Source organism: Nelumbo lutea, chromosome 6 (assembly GCF_056320005.1).
Source record: "Nelumbo lutea isolate HS-2025 chromosome 6, American lotus-T2T, whole genome shotgun sequence".
In the NCBI taxonomy this organism is placed as follows: domain Eukaryota; kingdom Viridiplantae; phylum Streptophyta; class Magnoliopsida; order Proteales; family Nelumbonaceae; genus Nelumbo; species Nelumbo lutea.
Window position 1 is genome coordinate 36,568,565 of NC_142689.1, and position 18,454 is coordinate 36,587,018.

Genomic DNA, 18,454 nt, shown 5'->3' on the forward strand with positions numbered 1-18,454 from the left:
GAATTCAATCACTCTCCCCAGCCGACCAGATCTTATTTATATGTTTGTAATAGAAATACAAAGATACTTGTGCCCCTAATTAAGTATGGGACATATTACTTAAACTGAGACATAATAGACATAACACCCATTCAATAAAATAAGGTATAAAGATCAAAATACCCCCTGATTGCCATCTCTAACAAGTAGTCTTTCAACCACTCAGTCATGTTAGTTTACCCCTTGTTTAGGCTAAGGCATCTACCATTCTGTTTGCTATCCTTGGGTCTAGTTCTTTAAAGTTCATATCCATTCACGATTGTCTTATATCCCTCATATTGGTGCAGAATTGCCATGGAACAGTGCTGCCATGTATCAGCCAGCTCATCACTACTGCAGTCTCCCTCCACAATCAAGATTAATATTATCAATTTTTTGATAAAAAATTTACTGATTTATAAAGGGAAAACACATAGAGTACTCACATTCAAGTTTGGCTATCGTTCTTGAATTCATTCAGAATGGATATCTAATGGAAAAGGAGTGATTAGTTCCACTTGTTAACTATGTTAATTACTCCATATTTTCTTTGGAAAATAAGAGTATTCCTTTTCTCTCCTGACAGTATCAATTGAACATACTGACAGAGGAAGCATGCACTGTGGGGCTGGTCCCCAACAGCTGGAGGCTGGGGGAACCAATATGTGACCACCCCACAAAATTCAACGGGATTAAACATTGATGTTGAAAGGGGAAGAATTTGCATAACTAGGATATAAACTTAAAGTAGAGAAGGTGATTTACCATTTTAAAACTAGCCAGACACATGAAGTATGCAATATATAAGATTTTAATCTTCAAATGAGATGATTTCAGCATGCCATCCAAAGGAAGAAGGCAATCTTGGTTGAGACTAGGATCTCAAAATAAAATTGGTTGGAGGAGAATTCAACGAGTTGAAGAAAAAGCATGCAAATGAAGTCCCATTGTGGATTCTGACAAGAATGGGCACTTGTCCTTATTGATCAAAAAGGGCACTTGTCCTTTCCAAGACATATAAGTCTTCATCAACCTAAACTATCCATGTGATGCAGGATAGACTTGCAAAGTAAGAATAAGAAGATAAATAACCTAGGAAACAGTACTTAAAATAGCCATTAGGAATTAACACTCAATACCTTCTTGAAGGAAGCAACCATCAAGAAAATTAGAAGTGGACAACCAAACATTATAAAAAAGGAGGCTCTTACATAACTCTTTACTTGCTAATATAACTCTTAATCTAATTGGGAAAACCAAATCCTAGTGCAATTAGGAAAACCATCTGCTAATACGATTAAGAAAACTACTAATAACTCAAACAATAAAAAGATGGATTTTTTTTTTTTCCAACAGTAGTCCCTATGAGGTTATCTGGATTTCATGATGACTTATTCTGGACAATAACTATTACAGATTGGGGGAGGGGGGGTGGAAAGGTCCATTTATATATCTTATGTTTATCGCATTCCAACTTTCCAAGTGGGGAAATAAATTTCATTATGCTTCCCTTCTTGTTATTGATTAAATATGTTTGCTGAATTGAATTTCTTTTTCCAATTTGTGTGCAGGTTGGTGCTTAAAAATAATAAACACCTTTTTGGAGAATTTCTGGAATTTAAAGGAAAGCAAGATGATATCCAGGCTTTGAGAAATATCAAGAGATCAAAAGTCAGTCAATTGATTATCCAGAAGTTCTCTATGCTTGGTTTAGGTAACTGACAATGCATTCATTGGCCTTCCCATTATATGGAAACAATAACAAAATAACATGGAATATATATATGTATGTATATATATATATATATATATATATATATATATATATTATGGGGGAGGAGCCCAAGGCCCTCAAGGCTATATTTGCATCCTTATTTATTGGTACAGGCTGTTTTCTCAGTCTAATCGATTGTGATGTTTGATTAATTTGAGACTCGGCCGATGTCTCCTGGGTAGTCTTCGGTCTTTAGGATTGCAGTCTATGATATAACAATACCTGTACATTACCGTATTGGTGTTAGAGACAGTTAGTGCCTATATAAGTATGACATGGGGTACTGCATGGACACTTACAGATAATATCTATAGCATTAATGCTTTTTAATAAGTAAATATACCATAGTTTTCAAGGCACCAAGGTCCAAGGGGAGGTTAGGCGACAGGGGGGGGTGCCTTGTTGCCTGGTCGCCTAGGCATTGCCTAGGCAATGGATTATTTTAAGTAAAAAACATATATCCTTGGGTAGTTCCCTAGGTTCCATAACCATATTTCCTTAATAATTATCCATAATTTTCATAAGTATAAACTTCGTGTTGCAATATAGAAGATCAACATATTCATAAGAAAAAGAAGAAAGAAAAGAAAATTCAAAAAATATGGGGGCTGAACCACAAGTTCTTCCTTACTTATTGGTTCAGCTTTTGAAGTCTTTGAGGGTTAAATACAACATTTAACAATGTTTGTGTTGATTAAACCCTAACAAATAAGAAAGCAATAAAAAGAAATTAGTATATAAAAGCACAAAATGAATATTTTAGTTTAATAATTATAATCTCAAAAAATTAAGAATATAAAAGTATTTTATAACACAATGTATAAAATTGCTTGGTGATTAGGCAAGGCGAGCCTCCAAGGGTGCCTTGTCGCCTAAGCGGCTGCCTAGACGTCGCCTTGACAACTATGAAATATACTATAAAAATATCTCTACATGTTAGAAATTTAATGAAATTTGAGAAGACATAAGCCTTGAGAAATGGCATTTAGCTTCCAAAACTAGATATAAAAGCATGATAGAACCATATTATATGAGATGCCTATACCTATATCTTTTTCTAGGATTTCAGGAAATGGGGAGCTGTGTCACCATTCCTTGCCTCTAGGCCCATCCAGGCCAATGATAGAGCTCAGCATGTGGCCACGTATGCATAGCACATGCACAAGGCTCAATGGCATCATGGAGTCATCCACCATCCATTAGATGAGTTATTTAAGTCCACTCTACCACTTTTTGATCAATAATAGAAACATTTCATTTAGGATGATAAAAGACGTGAATCAAATACAATGGAGGGGGGAGCTAAACTCTCTTAGCTCTCCCCCAAAGAGATGATAAAAGATGACAATCTCAAAAGCATGCAAATTATAATGTAGCCCAAAACAAGTGATTTCTTCCCACCCCTTGTTTGGCAAGTGCATCTACAAATGAATTGGCACATCTTTTTACCCACTTTAGTATCACTTCTAGGGGTGTAAACGGATTGAATTCGAATAAGATAAGGCAATATCCAAATTTGAATCCGATTAGAAAATTCGATATCCGAATTCGATTTGATATCTGACGGACATTGAAAATTAATATTCGAATTTGAATCCGATTAAATATTTGAATATTCGATTTGATTCGAATTCGACTAAGTAATTGTTTTAGGTAATTAATAAATATATAAAATAAATATTTTATTTATGTAAAGTATATAAATATATAAATTATTTATATAATTTAATTATTATATATATAAATTATATAAGACATTTAATTATTTTATATATTATATATAAGAATTAAATAATTGGTCGAATTCGGATATTTATCGAATCGAATCAGGTCATATCTGAATTCAACCGATTAGATATTCGAATTACCCAAATTCGATTAGAATGTTGAATGAAGAATCTTGAATTCGAAATTGAATTTTTGAACTTCCATTCCTTGAGTTAGCTACTTGAATTGTCTTTTTTCATTGATGTATGTCCACATGTCCTCATCTTCCTTCCCTAACCATCCTATTACCACTTTTGAGTCTCCTTTAATGACTAGCCTGTTGACATTTAGTTCCTTAGCCCTTTTCATACCCTCTATATTCTGCTCTTAGTGAGCCCTAAACACCAATTGGACCAAAAAACAAAGCTATGACTGAACCTTCCTCCAACCAAAAAACACCAATCCCTTAAGGCCCTAGATTACCTTCACATCAAAGTTTAACTTGATAAAACTTGCACAAGGTGGAGACCATATAGAGTGGACAATACTTTTGCTTGGAGCTTAGGCCGCCACTTCCTACCAATTATTAAGTATACTCTGTGGGAATGCCATTAAGTATCTCCATTGTTTTTACCCAATGGGCCACCTCGTAAGAGATCACTTCTATATCTTCTCTACTCTCTTTTTTAGCAAAGATTCTTTGGTTCCTTTCCTCTCAAATTTTCCAACAAATCGCCGCTCTTGTACACCTCCACAATATTCTTCCCCTCTTCTTTGTCCAACTACTGACAAAAGAGTTGAAAAGGCTTTGTATGTTTGGTGGTGGAATCCACCTGCAACCAAATAGAGAAAGAAACCACAAAGGCCTCTTTCTTTGGATTTGATTGCAAGTGTTAATTCTTTCCAAGACTATTTCTTAGCAAAGTGTCCCAACCGTTGGTGGGACCGGTTTCCCCCACACTTCTTTAACAGGAAAGAAAGTTTGGGACTAGAAGAAGGTTGTGTTAGGGCTTTGAAGAAGGATGTGGAAGTAAAGGAGCTAGAGGTGGAGAGGGTTCAAATCCAAGAGTCCACTGTGGGGGGATCCAAGAAAACCTCTTGAATTATTTGAATCAAAGCCGAAACCTTGTGCACTTTTGATTATCCAAATCCCCGTCTAAACCCCAAGTCCCAATTAGGCTAGGCCTTAGCCCAGGATAAGAAAGTGGAAACAGGCTCATTTTTTTAGCTAGAAAGGGAATATAATGAAGGGAATTGATCTTTAAGATGTAAATCCCCCACCCACACATGTTCCCAAAATCTTACCACATTATAGAGCACAAGTTATACCTAACAAAGGGTAGGAAATGTGGAAGGATGGCATGAATAGTTTCCCAAGGTGCTGCACTAGTTACTTGAGGCAAAACTCCCGCATCCCAGCCATCAACTACCAGCCCATGGATGCTCAAAATCACATTTGTCCACAGTTTATCCTTATCCATCGATAATCTCCAAAATCATTTTCCTACCCAAGCCATATTCCTCTTCTGTATGTTCCTAATCCCTAAACCACCAAATTCCTTGCTTTTTTTCTTACCACTTCACATCTAACCCTATGGTCATTCCTTTCCTCTCCAAGTTCCTACAAGAATATCCTCATTAACTTCTCTAGGCTTCTACAAATCTTCACAGGATTCTTTGAAGACTGATAGGAAGTAGACAAGCATATTGGCTGGAGTTGATTTGATCAATGTTATTGTTCCACCTAAAGAAAGATAATTCCTTTTCCAGGAGGTTAATCTTTGTGTAAATCTATCCACCATTGGGTTCTAGAAAGTCACATTTATCAGGTTTCTTCCTAAGAAAATCCCAAATAATTCATTGGCCACTGGGAAACTTGACAGCCCAAAATTGTTGCACACTTTGACTCCTCTCTTTCATACATATTAATACCCTCCACACAACTCTTATTGAAATTAATTTTCAGATCTGACATCTTCTCAAACACTTGGATCACCACCTTCAAATTTCTCACCCAATTCATATCATCTCCGTCACAAAATAAAATGGTGTCATTAGCAAATTGCAAGTGGGTAATAGGCAACCTTTCACTTCCCACTCTCCAATCTCTCACCAAACCCCTCAAATTTTCTCTTTGGATTAGGATGCCTCGTACATCAGCTACTAAGGTGAATAAGAAAGGAGATAAGGGTCCCCTTGTCTAATTCCTTTGATAGTTGGGAAGTAATCCACAACTGTACCATTTACCCAAATTGAATAGTGACAGGTACTCATGCAGCCTTTAACCCACTTACACCACCCATCTCCAAACCCAAAATTGCTCATCACTTCCAATAGGAAGTCCCAGTCCACCAAATCATATGCTTTTTCCAAATCAAGCTTACAAATTATACCTTCTTACCAATCCTGTTCATCTTCTCCACACTTCCATTGGCAATGAGGTTTGATCAATGATCTACCTATTCATAACAGAATCTCTTTGATTTGGGGAGATAATGGAAGGAAGCACTAATTTAATTCTCCGAGACAGCACCTTAGCTATGATTTTATACAGGCTATTAACCAAGCTGATGGTTTTAATCCTTAGATTGTCCCAACGTTTTTCGGGACCAAAGCAATAAAATTGGAGTTCAAGCCTGGATTTATTATCCCTCTACTAAAGAATTCATTGAACATTCCTAGAATATCTTCTTTTAGGATGTCCAAGCAGTCCTGGTTAAAGGTGACTCGGAGGTGGTGATTAGATGGCTAAAGGATGAAGACATTGGTTTGTAGAGTTTTAACAATGAAAAAAAAATTCAAATGGCTGAGTAGGGATATTGTAATGCAATATAGCTGGGTGAAGAGGACTGCTAACTCATTTGCAGATGGGTTAGCCAAGCAAGGGGTGAATAGGGAATCTATGTTTTGGGCTAATTTTTAACTTTCTTCCAATGTATTCTGTTGGTGGGGAGTTAAGACATCTTACCTCCCCCCTTTTGTAATTAAAGTTTTACAAAGCTTCACATCATTAATAAAGTTTTTTGTTACTAATAAAAAAAAGTTCCTGGTTAAATGCCATTGTAAACTCATCTGGACCTGATGCTTTAGCTCTACCCATAAAAAAAAAAAAAGAAAAAAGAAAAAACTTCTTCCTTTATTTCCTCCTAGGGGTGGATTTGAGCCGAGTCGAGTCGAGCCGAATAGTACGAGGCTCGAGCTTGAGCTCGATTTGAGAAAAAAGTTTTTATAAAAATAAAAACATATATATATATATATAAATATTTTTTATTTGATATTTAAAAAATTAAGAATTATAATATTATATATATTCGAGCTCGGCTTGCGAGCCTCTTGAGTGGAGCTCGAGTAGCTCGTGAAGAGCTCAGCTCATGGCCACCCCTATTTCCTCCAATCCAAACCTCCTTTTCTAACTAGAGCTTGTTGTCTCCCGATAACCTTGGCCGATCCAACCCTTCCAAACTTAGTCTTCCAATAAGGGGCTTTCTAAAGATTGATTTGAAATGGTTCACAAAGGATCCAACAATTTCACTTTGTTGATCAATAATCTCAAAATCAATCTCTAATTGGAGTTCTTCCTCCTATCATTTGTTAAAGCATGGAAGAATTTTGTATTTCTATCCCCCTCCATCCAATTTTGCCTACACCTCTGTCTCCAACTTATTTCTTCTTTGAACAAAATCTCTTCCAGTTCCTTTCTTAAAATCTCTCTCCTGCTTCTCCCTTTCGTGAAAGGTTCCTTCAACTTGTTTACTTTCTAGGAGCACAATTTGATTAATCACCTCTTGTTTTTCTCTTCTATTCATGTAACCAGCCTTCCCCCTAGCTGTGTCATACAGTTTAGTACCCTTGGACCACTCCAAGTAGTTCAGCCCATCCAAGAGAGTTATAGTCATAGAAAAATTCATGTTGGCCATTCCTCCATTCATGTTTCCTTGAGAAGAGGTAACACTAGAAGAGGCAGAATCTTCAGTAGCCATTAGACGTGTAACCACACTGCCAAACTCTCAAGAAAACCAAGGTTCCTCACACATCACACCACAGCCACTAAGCTGTAACAGGTCAAACTGACCAAAAAGGAGGCTATGACAGCACAGACAAGAAGACACAAGGATTTCAGTCAAACTTCATCGCACAAAACCCAAAAACCAGCATACTCAGCAATAATAGGGGTTCGTAAACCCTAGATAAACAGTCTCTTTGCCCTTATTCTTAATAAAAGAAGAGATACATCCTTGCAAAACTCCAAGCTGTGACATTCACAACGCACTACACTTTTTTCCAGCTTGAATGAAACAGGTACATACCTGGTGTTAAGGGCCCACGAATAGGATCTCATCACAGGTCGGTTAACGGGGAAAACTTCTTGTTTTCCCTTGTTTCTCCTTTTCTCGAGGAACCTATCTTTAGCGCCTTTATGGTGATTTGTTAAAGAGATCACCAACTCTCCTCTGCTCTTTCTTGACTGAAATTATCGATTGTTTTATTAAATAACATCTGCTCCTTTAAATAGGAATTACAAGAGTCCTCCTTGAGGAAACTTTCTAAAAAAGAACTTTCTAAAAAACATTAAGAAACTTTCTAAAAAGAGACTTTCTAAAAAACATTAGGAAACTTTCTAAAAAAACATTAAGAAACTTTCTAAAAGACATAGGAAATAATAATGCTACTGCCTAATTAATAGGAACACTGAATTTAGCTAAGAGATAAGATAGGAACACTGAATCTAGCTAAGAGATAAGATAAGATAGGAAAACTGAATCTAATGCCCATTACTGCTGCTGTCTGCGGCTGTCCTTTCCAACAAAAGCATCCACAATACCTGGAGGCTGGAGTAGAGAAGGATCCCCATGATCCACAGTCCGAAAAAGGAAGGTACACACCTCAAGAAGGCTGATCGCTGCATTTGACTGTCACCACAAGTACCACAGGTACCTCTTCTTGGTACAGTGTCCAAGAGAGAAGAAAAAAAGGGAAAAAAGGAAGTCTAGATCTGTCCGATTGAGATTTTCCTTTTTTCCAATCAAAAAAGGTAAGTTTCAGGCACTCAAAAAAACAGGTAAGTTTCAGGTGAGAAACCACAATCTGAATGTATTTAGAGCCCAGATCCCTGCTCTGATATCATGAAAACCAAGAAGAAAGGAGAAGAGGGAGAAGAGGAGATGAAGAAGAAAGAAGAGAAGAGAATTGAAAAGTCACCAAAAAGAATGAGCTGGCGGTGCCTCAGATTTTATTTATACTTAGGGTGACAGCTTTACAATAAAATAAAGAAAAAAGAGAAGAAAAGACAAAAAAGCCCCTATAGCTACATAGTACCAATGTTTTAAAATGTGGAGGGGAGGCTTCCACGGCATGAGGCATGTAGTTCAGAACGTAAGAGGCGTAAGCCTCCCAACACAAGGAGGCATAAACCTCCTTAAAAGAAGAATCTCATTTTTCTTTATTTTTAATAAAATTATTTTATATTAAGAAGAAAGAAGATGCATAGCACTAGTTGAAAGGGGGGGGGGGGTTCAGTGGGGGCTTAGCCCCCGACCCACTTTCTTTCCCCTTATCTTTCCTTCCCTCCCCTTATCTTTCCTTCCCTTCCCTTTTCTTTTCTTTCTTTTTCTCTTTTTTTTTTTTTTTTCTTTCCCGTCCCTTTCTTTTCCTTTACTTTTTTTTCTTTCTTTTTCCTTTTTTTGGTCTTTTTACATGAAGTGTGCATGAGGCGTATGCCTCATGAAAAAAGTGTACGAGGCGTATGCCTCAGAGGTGTAAGCGTCTCTGGCATATGCCTCAGGGCGTTTTGGGGGCGCCTCACCTGGAGGCATGCTTCCTACGCTTTTAAAACCCTGATAGTAACATAATTACAACAAGTTTGTATTCAAAAGTACTGGTGGAATGATATTCTTGCAAGTTTTGGTCCAATTAGCTAAGGTGGCTTGAAGAGAGCCAAATTATTATCCCTTATTCAGGGATCCATGTAATCAGTCTCTATGAGATATCATAGGACTTCTGTATAGGGAGGTTCTTGGTTATGGGATGGATGGGTGATATTAGGTCAGGGATCCTTTTTCTCTCTCTGCTATTTGTTGAGGTTGACTCATCCTATTTGATTCTCAGGTTGCCTAATTCAAAAGATAATAGACTTCTTCCAAAAGAGTTTATCAAGGAGTGAGCTATTCTGGGGATTTTCTGGCTGAATTGAGGTCTCTTTTTTTACATTTTTTATAGGACCCCAGCCTTTGCCTTGGCAACCTAGGGGTGGATCAATAGGTAATAAAATGAAGTAAACTTAAGATGGTTTAGTCACGTGTGGAGAAGACCATCTATGGCACCAATATGAAGATGTGATCTGTTACAAGTTGAAGAACATGGTTGAAGTAGTGAGAAATGATTCAAAGGCCCATCATTTAACAATGGATTTTCTCTATGGGTTAACAATGGATGTGGCACTAAACAGAGCGGAATGGCAGAATAGGATTCATGTGACCAACTCCATCTAGATGGGACAAGGCTTAGTTGTATTTAATACTTCTTACTGTTGCTGGGAAAGAAAATAAAAGTGCCTTGATACTTCCTATCGGAAACTTTTTTTTTTTTCTTTTGAGAAAAGGGTTACTTTCATTCAATCAAAAAAAAAAAAAAGAGGGATGTACATGATGAGAAGATGCACAAAAAGCACGGCAAAAAATAGCCCTGTCAAGATGTAGGTAATATATTTACATTATACAAACAATCCCTGCCCAAACCAGATTTGGCTAGAAGTCTGCAGATTGGTTTATTTCTCTGGGGATCCATCAATAAATGCAGTTTAAAGAAGCTGACAGATCATAGATTCACAGAGTAAGTGTGCAAGCCTCCAAGGACCAGTCCCAATGTTTTTTTGCCACCCAATTGCATTCCTGGAGTCACCTATGACTGATGGGTTGTTCTGTGATCATATTAGGAGATTAGCATTTTAATTCTAACAAAGCAGGGATAAGAAATAGCTAATATTGCAATGTCTAGAATTGGGGCAAGAAAAAGGGGATAATTTATTTCAATATTGTTAAAAATCTGGATTCTTGCACTGTCAATGAATGTGACCTTTTTGTTGGGTGTAGACAACTTACAAAGAACAAACAGGAAGGTGGGTAGCAAAATCCAGGGGGAGGGGCATAATATATGGTGGCATATTTATTCCATAATATTTGCTTTTTCGTATAAACTTTCTTTAAACATTTTGTCTATTACTCTTGAGAAATCACCATTTCTCTTTTTCTCTCAAAAAGATGCATTGATATGGTATGGGAAGAGTTTTGACCAATCAAAATCCACCTATGAATTTTGATAAATAACACCTGATGGATAAACCGGTGAAGCAATAGTAATTTTATGCTCTCACAAGATCATAAATAGGTTGAATAGTATGTAACAAGGATGTTTTAGGTTTGTTCATTAACATGCAACTAGTGTTCTTTCCATAAAAGCAACTCCATATTGTACTGATTTATCCTGTTCCTCATTGTGTCATTAGAGAGCTTTTTAGCATTTCTTACTCACTTTCAATCCAATGCAGCTCATTCAAAACTTCAGGTATTGTACTCCCCTCGCGATTTTAGAAATGACGGTGCTTCAGTGTCTGAGTGGAAGGAGGTAACAGTAAGATCAAATACCGAAGTTCTATTTCAGCCGCAGAATTCTAACAAGGTTCGGAAATTCAAGCTTTCATCAATCATTTCCATGTCACTTAGTGCCTGAAAAGCAGAAGAAAAGTAGAAGGAACCTCCACAGCACAGTAAAAGCCACTATTATATTACGCCAGGAGATAATCACGGAACTTCCTCTCGATCCCAATCCAAAGAACATTATGTACTGTCCATCTATCAAAAAAAAAAAAAAAACGAAGAACAGCATTGTCTAGGTTTTAATTTTATATTTTGCGAGTACACCGTGTATGTATATATTACGACAGAGTTCGAAGAGACTTACGTTTTAAATGAAATCTCCCTAGGTAGTTGAGTGCTTATTCTTATACACATTTATACTGTGTTTGGTTTGAACGAAAAAGGTAGGGAGTAGGGACCCTTCCTTTGCTTTCAAACCAAACACAGGGTGTTTTTAATTCACTACAGACAAGTAGCTTTTGTACTGATATCAACGGGAAAGTCTATGATGCGGAAAAGATATGGTATGAGAAGAGTTTTGACCAATCAAAATTCATAGGTGAATTTTGATAAATTACACCTGATTGGCTACTTTTATGATTTCAATTAACTGGTACCTGATTGGCTACCACTTTTATGATTCCAATTAACTGGTCAGATATCATATCTTTTCAATATCATAGTTCATAGTTGAACCCGATATCAACTATCGGTGGAAAAGTTAAAAAGCTTGTTTGGTTTCCCATGTAGAAGATAGCTTTGACAAGTTGATTAATAAGCTCGAGTAAATTTGGCTAGTGAAAGAACCTTACAGGCGACCATAAGTAACTAATGTGATAAGCCTAACGAACCAAACTTTAGAGTCAAATGTGTTCAACAAGCTTGGTATCATGCCTTCTGTGTTCTGTACTCTGTTGTCTTTTTACCTTTAGATGTTCAAATCAGAGTTTGACTAGGCGGAAGGATAGCCCTTCAAATGACTGGTGGACAGCCAATTTGGACTCTCTGGATTTTTTTAGGAAGAATGGCAGTTCAGCCCAGGGTAAAAAATTTTAGGCTCAAAGTACAGTTGGGCTGGGTGTTAGATTGATGCCAATTTACGGGCGGGTATTGGTGTATAGAGTGGGGGTTTTTGACATTTTGAATGCTTATAGCTCTGCAGTGAAAAAAAAAAATCTGCATTGGGCCTGTCCGTACTTTTCCATTATTTTTACAATACAGCTTAAGGCTGTTCATGTGGAGCTCATCTTGAAGAGACAGAAGCTGTTGCACTTCAGCAGTTCAACTTTCTTCCAAGCGAGTGGGGTTGTTGGTCCATTGCCCTAATCCAAACAAAGAACATTGGGGCTCAAAAATTATGACACGGCTAACAGTGGCATCAAATGTACTTGTCAAAATCACATTACAGTCACACATGGAGAACATCTCAACCCCGTGAATTGGGAACATCCCCCCTACAGTCACACATGCAGGGAGAGATGTTCCCAATTCACGGGGGTAGTGTGTTGTGGGTAAACATGGACAGGAGATCCGTAGTCATATTTCCAGGTTAATATTTTAGAGATAAATGGACTGCAATCCACCTCAGAAATTTGAAATTGCAGCCCCTTCCTAGTCTACCAGTAACCCCTCGTAAACCGCATCTTGCCCATAAATTTAACATCAATCGACAGTCAAAATTCAGTCCACCCCTAGAAATCTTAACTCCACCGTAGGGGTGGACTGAACATAGGTGGAAATGGATTTAAACTCTTACCCTCAACTGCTCAACAAGTGACGCAAGGTAACATTTTCTTACGCATAAGGGGCAGCATGTCAATGGTAATAAAAAGAATGGAATGGCTACACAGAATTCATGTAGATGACACACAATAGTTCGCAGACTTTCGATTCAAATATTTTATTGATCGAATACAAGTTTGGATAACTGATCTAATTTACCTTGAGATTCAAACTCGATTAGCATCGATGTCGAAACCAAACTGTTTGATTAAAATTCAATTCGAATGCATCGCACCCTAGTTGGGATAAGGCTCAGATGATAATGATAATGGTGAAGGGATAACATGCTACAACAAAGGAACTAATAGTCATACCCCCGTGCTAATGTCGCAGTTTTAATCCTATTTTATTTGAACAATCTTTTTAAAGAAACCTGGCAGAAGTCCATTCTTCCTTTAGGCTGTGTTTGGTTGTAATATAAATAAATTTGCGCTGATGCAAAATTATGACAATGCAAATGATTTGAGCGTAAATTCTGACTTATTTTTATTTTAAATTTTAATTTATTTTGTTTGATTGCAGTATAAATAAAATAAATTAAGACATAAAGCAGAATAAAGTTGATGTTGCACGATCTGGGAACTCTTAGCTGGCTGAAACCTAGCTCCCAGCTGTGACAGACGGCACCTGAGACGGAGAGGAACATGAAGGATTCCCGAGGAGCTCTTCTGGCGGGAACACTCCGATGACTAAGTTAGAATTCTGAGAAAAACTCAAGGAAAGCATAGAGAGAGTTAAAAGTGCTCAAAGTGATACCTTTGCTTCGCGAGGGTCGGGGTCCTCTTATACCGGAGCTCAGTCACATTAGGCGTAGCTGCCACTGCCCTAGCCGTTATTGTCAGGGCTGAGATGGCGGGTGCAGGCTACTGCTGCAGGGTACAGACCCATCAGGCGTGCCATGCTTTTTAGAGATGGTAGGCACAACGCCGCCTGGCGAGAGACGTGGGCACTACCACCAGATCCGGCAGGTATGGATGTCAGGCGGATCTTCCCTGCAGGTTGCCAAGCTACTTTGCACCGAATCGCCCGGGGTTGAGTTACCTTGCACCGAGGTGCCGAGGTACCCTGAGGTGCTCACACTGGAGGCGAACCTTAAGCAAGTAAGAACAGGAGTGTTGACGGTGTTGTCCCGAGTCCCTCGGAACACTTAGCCAAAAGTTGGGGTGCTCCCTTCTTAAGAAGGAAGAGCTCGAAACCTCTTAGGAGGAGCTCGGGTCTCAAGGGTAGCTCGGGTCCCCTTGCATGGAAGGAGCTCGGGGCGCTCCACCCTTAGGGCTTGGGGTGAGCTGGGCCTTGCTTCCCGGCGAGTTGTCACACCCGCCGAGTCGTTCGGCCGGGCTTCGGTGAGCTTGCTACGCCGAGTTGTGGCTAAGCTGTCATGCTGAGTTGCCACTTATGCTAGGTCATGTCCACGTGTCCCCATGCTACAAGGTCGGGCCAAATCACCCTACATCAATTGCTCCCCATTCCCTGTGCTAGGGGTTCTGACCCAATGCGGGGAGTCCGCGGTCCAGGTGAATTTGGCTCGAGGCTTAAGCCTTCTTGTCCGCTAGCTCATTGGTTGGACTGATTCTCTGCTTGGCTCAACCAGGCGCAGCCTGGGTCGTCTACAGTCTACGTGCGGACATCATGCGACTTATGAACTCCGCGGATGCCAAAAAACATACTAAACTGATTTTGCCTCAGGGGTTGCGTAGCCGGTTTTCATGAGGACCGTCAGATCGTTTCGATCTCAACAGTTGATGCCCGCGTATAGCGGCTATAAATAGCAGGGGTCCTCGCCATTTTTCCTTCAACACAAATCCTCAGCCTTAGTCTTGAGCTCGCATCCAAACCCTCCAGCTCGGGTGAATTCTTCCTAGTTCAGTCATCTTCCTTTGGTGAGTCACCCTAGCTTCTTTTCCTTTAATTTCATTATGGCTAGTTTTGATAGCCAATTAGATGAGCCCGAGGTGGGTACCTCGGCTCAGGGTGACCCCATTGGAGTCCAGTTTCCCGAGGCACGGGAGGCCTCAGGTAACTTGGCGTCCACCTCTCACCGAGGTCGGATGTCGGGCAAGTTCGAACCCTCCACTATGACCCTGGAGAGGCTCCGCTACCTCATCCGATAGTACAACCTGCCTAGGGAGTACACCTATAGTCTACCTGCGGGTAACTTCCCATGGGAACACGACCTTGACGAGGTCGTTATCTTCCGGGAGCAGCTCATAGCCGAGCTCCGTCTTCCTTTCCATCCACTTATTGTAGAGGTCCTGAATCACTTCAACATTACAATAGACCAGCTCCACCCGAACTCGGTCTGTAACGTGGTCAGGACCATCTCCCTTTGCTACGAGTACGTCCTCCCCCTGAACTTGGACATATTCTATTCCATTCTCACCATAAAGAAGAGCGCTTCATGCGTTCTCCCCGAGCACATGAGGGCCTATTACTTGTCCCCTCACTTGGGCTTCAAGTTGCTACACAAGCTTCCGAGTAAGATCTCGACTTGGAAGCAGGACTACTTCGTAGTCCGGAACCCCGCGGGGTGGCCCTTCCTTAGTCAATGGAGGGCGGCTATCCAAGACCCCGACATCATTCTTGACAAGAAGACAAGGGAGACGCTCCAGTCGTGGGCTGAGTCGGGTTTAGTTACAAGGATTACATCACCAAGAGCAAGCTCATTCAGGCCGGCTTGAGCCCGGGTAGGTAGTCTTAGTACCTTAGTCACTTGGCTTGCACCTTCTCCTTTTTCTTCTACTTGAGTACTAATGTTGAGCTCTGTTGCAGGTCCCATGGAAGCGGATAAGCTCTTCAACCATATGAAGGGGAGGAAGAAGCGGGCTACTAAGAGAGCTCACATTGAGTCACCGCTGGCCCCCACTCCCGAGCCCAAGATTCCACCGGCTCCCTCTTCTGAGCCCGAGCTCCCTGACTCTCCTTCGATCATCGACTTGGAGGAGTCTGTACCACCTCAGGAGCCTGAAGCGAGCTCTAAACGCCGAGTCGTCCCGTGCAGCCCATGCCGATCTGAGGGCAGCTCGTGGCCAAATCCACCAATTGGAGAGTGAAGTCGTGGTCCAAAAGAACGTCATCACGGCATTGATGGCGGAGAAGGATGAGCTGGCACGCGAAAAGGATGCCCTCAAAGCAGAGCTGGCACGTGAGAAGGGCATGCTAAGGGGCGAGCTGGACGCCCTCAGGGCAGAGGCAGAAGGCCTTAAGGAGAATAAAAAGGCCCTTCTGCACGAGGTGGAGTTCCTCAAGGCTGACATCGAGGAGAAGACCAAGATCTTTACTCAAGCCATAGAGGAGACAAAGATCAATGCTGTCATGGAGTACATCCAATCAGACAAGTTCGATGCCATTCTGGGGGAGGCCTATCATAAGGGGTTCAAGCTCAGCAGGTGGCTGATAAAGCATACATACCCCGAGCTTGACACGAGCACCGTTACCACCTCATGAATCACTAATGAGATAGCTCATCAAGCCATAGAAGATCCAGATTCCAAGGAGGAGGATGGTGACGAAGAAGCAGATTTTACTGATCGGCATGAAGCTTCTGAGTAGGTCCCGCGCGGAGATGACGAGCCCCCGAAGTAATTGTTTTTTGTACTTCGAGCCTGTGAGCTCAGTTTTAGTTTCTTTTTCCTTTTTCCCCCTTTTTTTGTCAAGCTCATTGTATAGAACTTATTTGTTAATGAAATCAACTTTTTCTTCGCCAAGTGTTGTTACTTGCTAAAGCATCTGTTTTGTCCGAGCTATCGTAGTAAAGTGTATGAAGTAGGGTTTCTCAACCGTTGCCATCCCGAGCTCTCCTAGTACCTCGCGGGGGTGGATCTTGTGGTGTACACCGAGGTGATTGACATAGTAAGGCATATGCCCAAACTGTCTTCTAGTTGTACGCCGAGGTGAGCTAAGCGTCGCGAAATCTACCAATCTGCTTACACCCTTGACACATTATGTACTATGGTGCTGAGCTCCTTGGTCAGCTCGGTATTTTAGCCCCTTGGTCGAGGGGGAGTGGTTTCAGCCACCCTCGGAGTTCGTTTGTGTCGTAGAGGCAGCTAGGTTATTACGCCAGAGTCTGTTAGTTCAACATTTTGGCCCTTAAGCTCTGAGAGTGACTCATGGTCTACTCTTGGAGTTCGCCCATGGCATAGAAGCAACTGGGTCTTATTGCGCTGAGGTCTTTGTTAGCTCGACATTTTAGCACTTAGGCTCTAAGAGTGACTCCTGGTCTACTCAGTTATTTATAGGTAATACTGCCTTAGGTTGATAATATTCCATGCCTGAGGTACTCGTTTCCCTTCCAAAGTTTCGAGCTCATATGTTCCTTCCCCGAGTGCTCGCTTTACTCGGTAGGGTCCTTCCCAGTTCGGACTGAGCTTACCAACACCGGGCTCAAGCACCATAACCTTACGGAGAACTAGGTCACCAACGCGAAGAGTCCGCTTTTTGACCTTGGTGTTATAGTACCGAGCTACCTTTTGCTGGTAGGCCGCGGTCCTAATGTATGCGAGGTCCCGTACTTCGTCAAGTAATTCGAGGTTGGTACGTAGCTCGTATCATTTGCCTTGTCATCATATGCTTCTAGTCTCAGCAAGGGAACTTCGATCTTGGTTGGAATGACTGCTTCGGTGCCGTAGGTGAGGTTAAAGGGGGTTTCTCCTGTAGCGATCTACTCATAGTCCCATAATACACTGGGCAGGTCGTCTACTCATAGTCCCTTAGCTCGGTCTAGATGTGCCTTTAGTCTGCGGAGAATAGCTCTGTTCATGACTTTCACCTGACGGTTTGCTTGAGGGTGCGCCACTGAGGTGAAGTTCTACTGAATTCCCTTGTCTTGGCACCAGTTCTGGAATTTGATGTCTTCGAACTGCTTACCATTGTCGGAGATCAGTACCCAAGGTAGTCCGAAATAACACACTATGTTCATCCAAAAGAAGTTCTGCACATTCCTCATTGTGATTGTTGCGAGGGGTTCAGCCTCGACCCACTTCGTGAAATAGTCGACTGCCACCACTAGGAACCTTCTTTGCCCTGTTTCTGGTGGGAATGGCCCGAGTAAGTCGATCCCCCATTGTGCAAATGGCCATGGGCTAGTGAGGTATTTTAGGTCGGCGGCAGGTCGATGGTGGATGTTGGCGTGCTTCTGACACTTGTCGCATTTTTTGATGAGCTCAGTCGTGTTTGCCTTCATCGTTGGCCAATAATACCCTTGTCGTAGTGCTTTCTGAGTGAGGGCCCTGCCCCCCAAGTGTCCACCGCACAGGCCCTTATGAGTATCGCGGAGGATGAGATTGGTTTCAGAGGGTCGTAGGCAACGCAAATAGGGGAGCATGTAGGATCTTTGGTATAGTTGTTCGTCTATCATGACGTATTTGGTTGCCTGATGCTCTACCCTCCTGGCGGCATTACGATCTGCGGGGAGGGTCCCATGTACCAGGAAGCTTGCGAGCGGATCAATCCAGCTCGGTTATACTTGAACAATGAGAGCAACCTCCTCTGCCCCCCTGTGAATGCTAGGCTGAGGCAAGTTCTCTATATACACAATTTTCAT

The 18,454-nt window shown here is 41.0% G+C and overlaps 1 protein-coding gene across 1 annotated transcript in view; it reads left to right on the plus strand.

The window, feature by feature from the left end:
• Window positions 1-11,492, plus strand: part of LOC148848557 (plasma protein) — a 28,572-nt gene extending 17,080 nt beyond the window's left edge. Inside the window, exons 7-8 of the mRNA XM_088950668.1 lie at window positions 1,590-1,732; window positions 11,043-11,492. Of these exons, the coding sequence (XP_088806794.1) occupies window positions 1,590-1,732; window positions 11,043-11,224 (325 nt within the window). The 3' untranslated portion in view covers window positions 11,225-11,492. The remainder of the gene's footprint in view (window positions 1-1,589; window positions 1,733-11,042) is intronic.
• The last annotated feature ends 6,962 nt before the right edge of the window (window positions 11,493-18,454 follow it).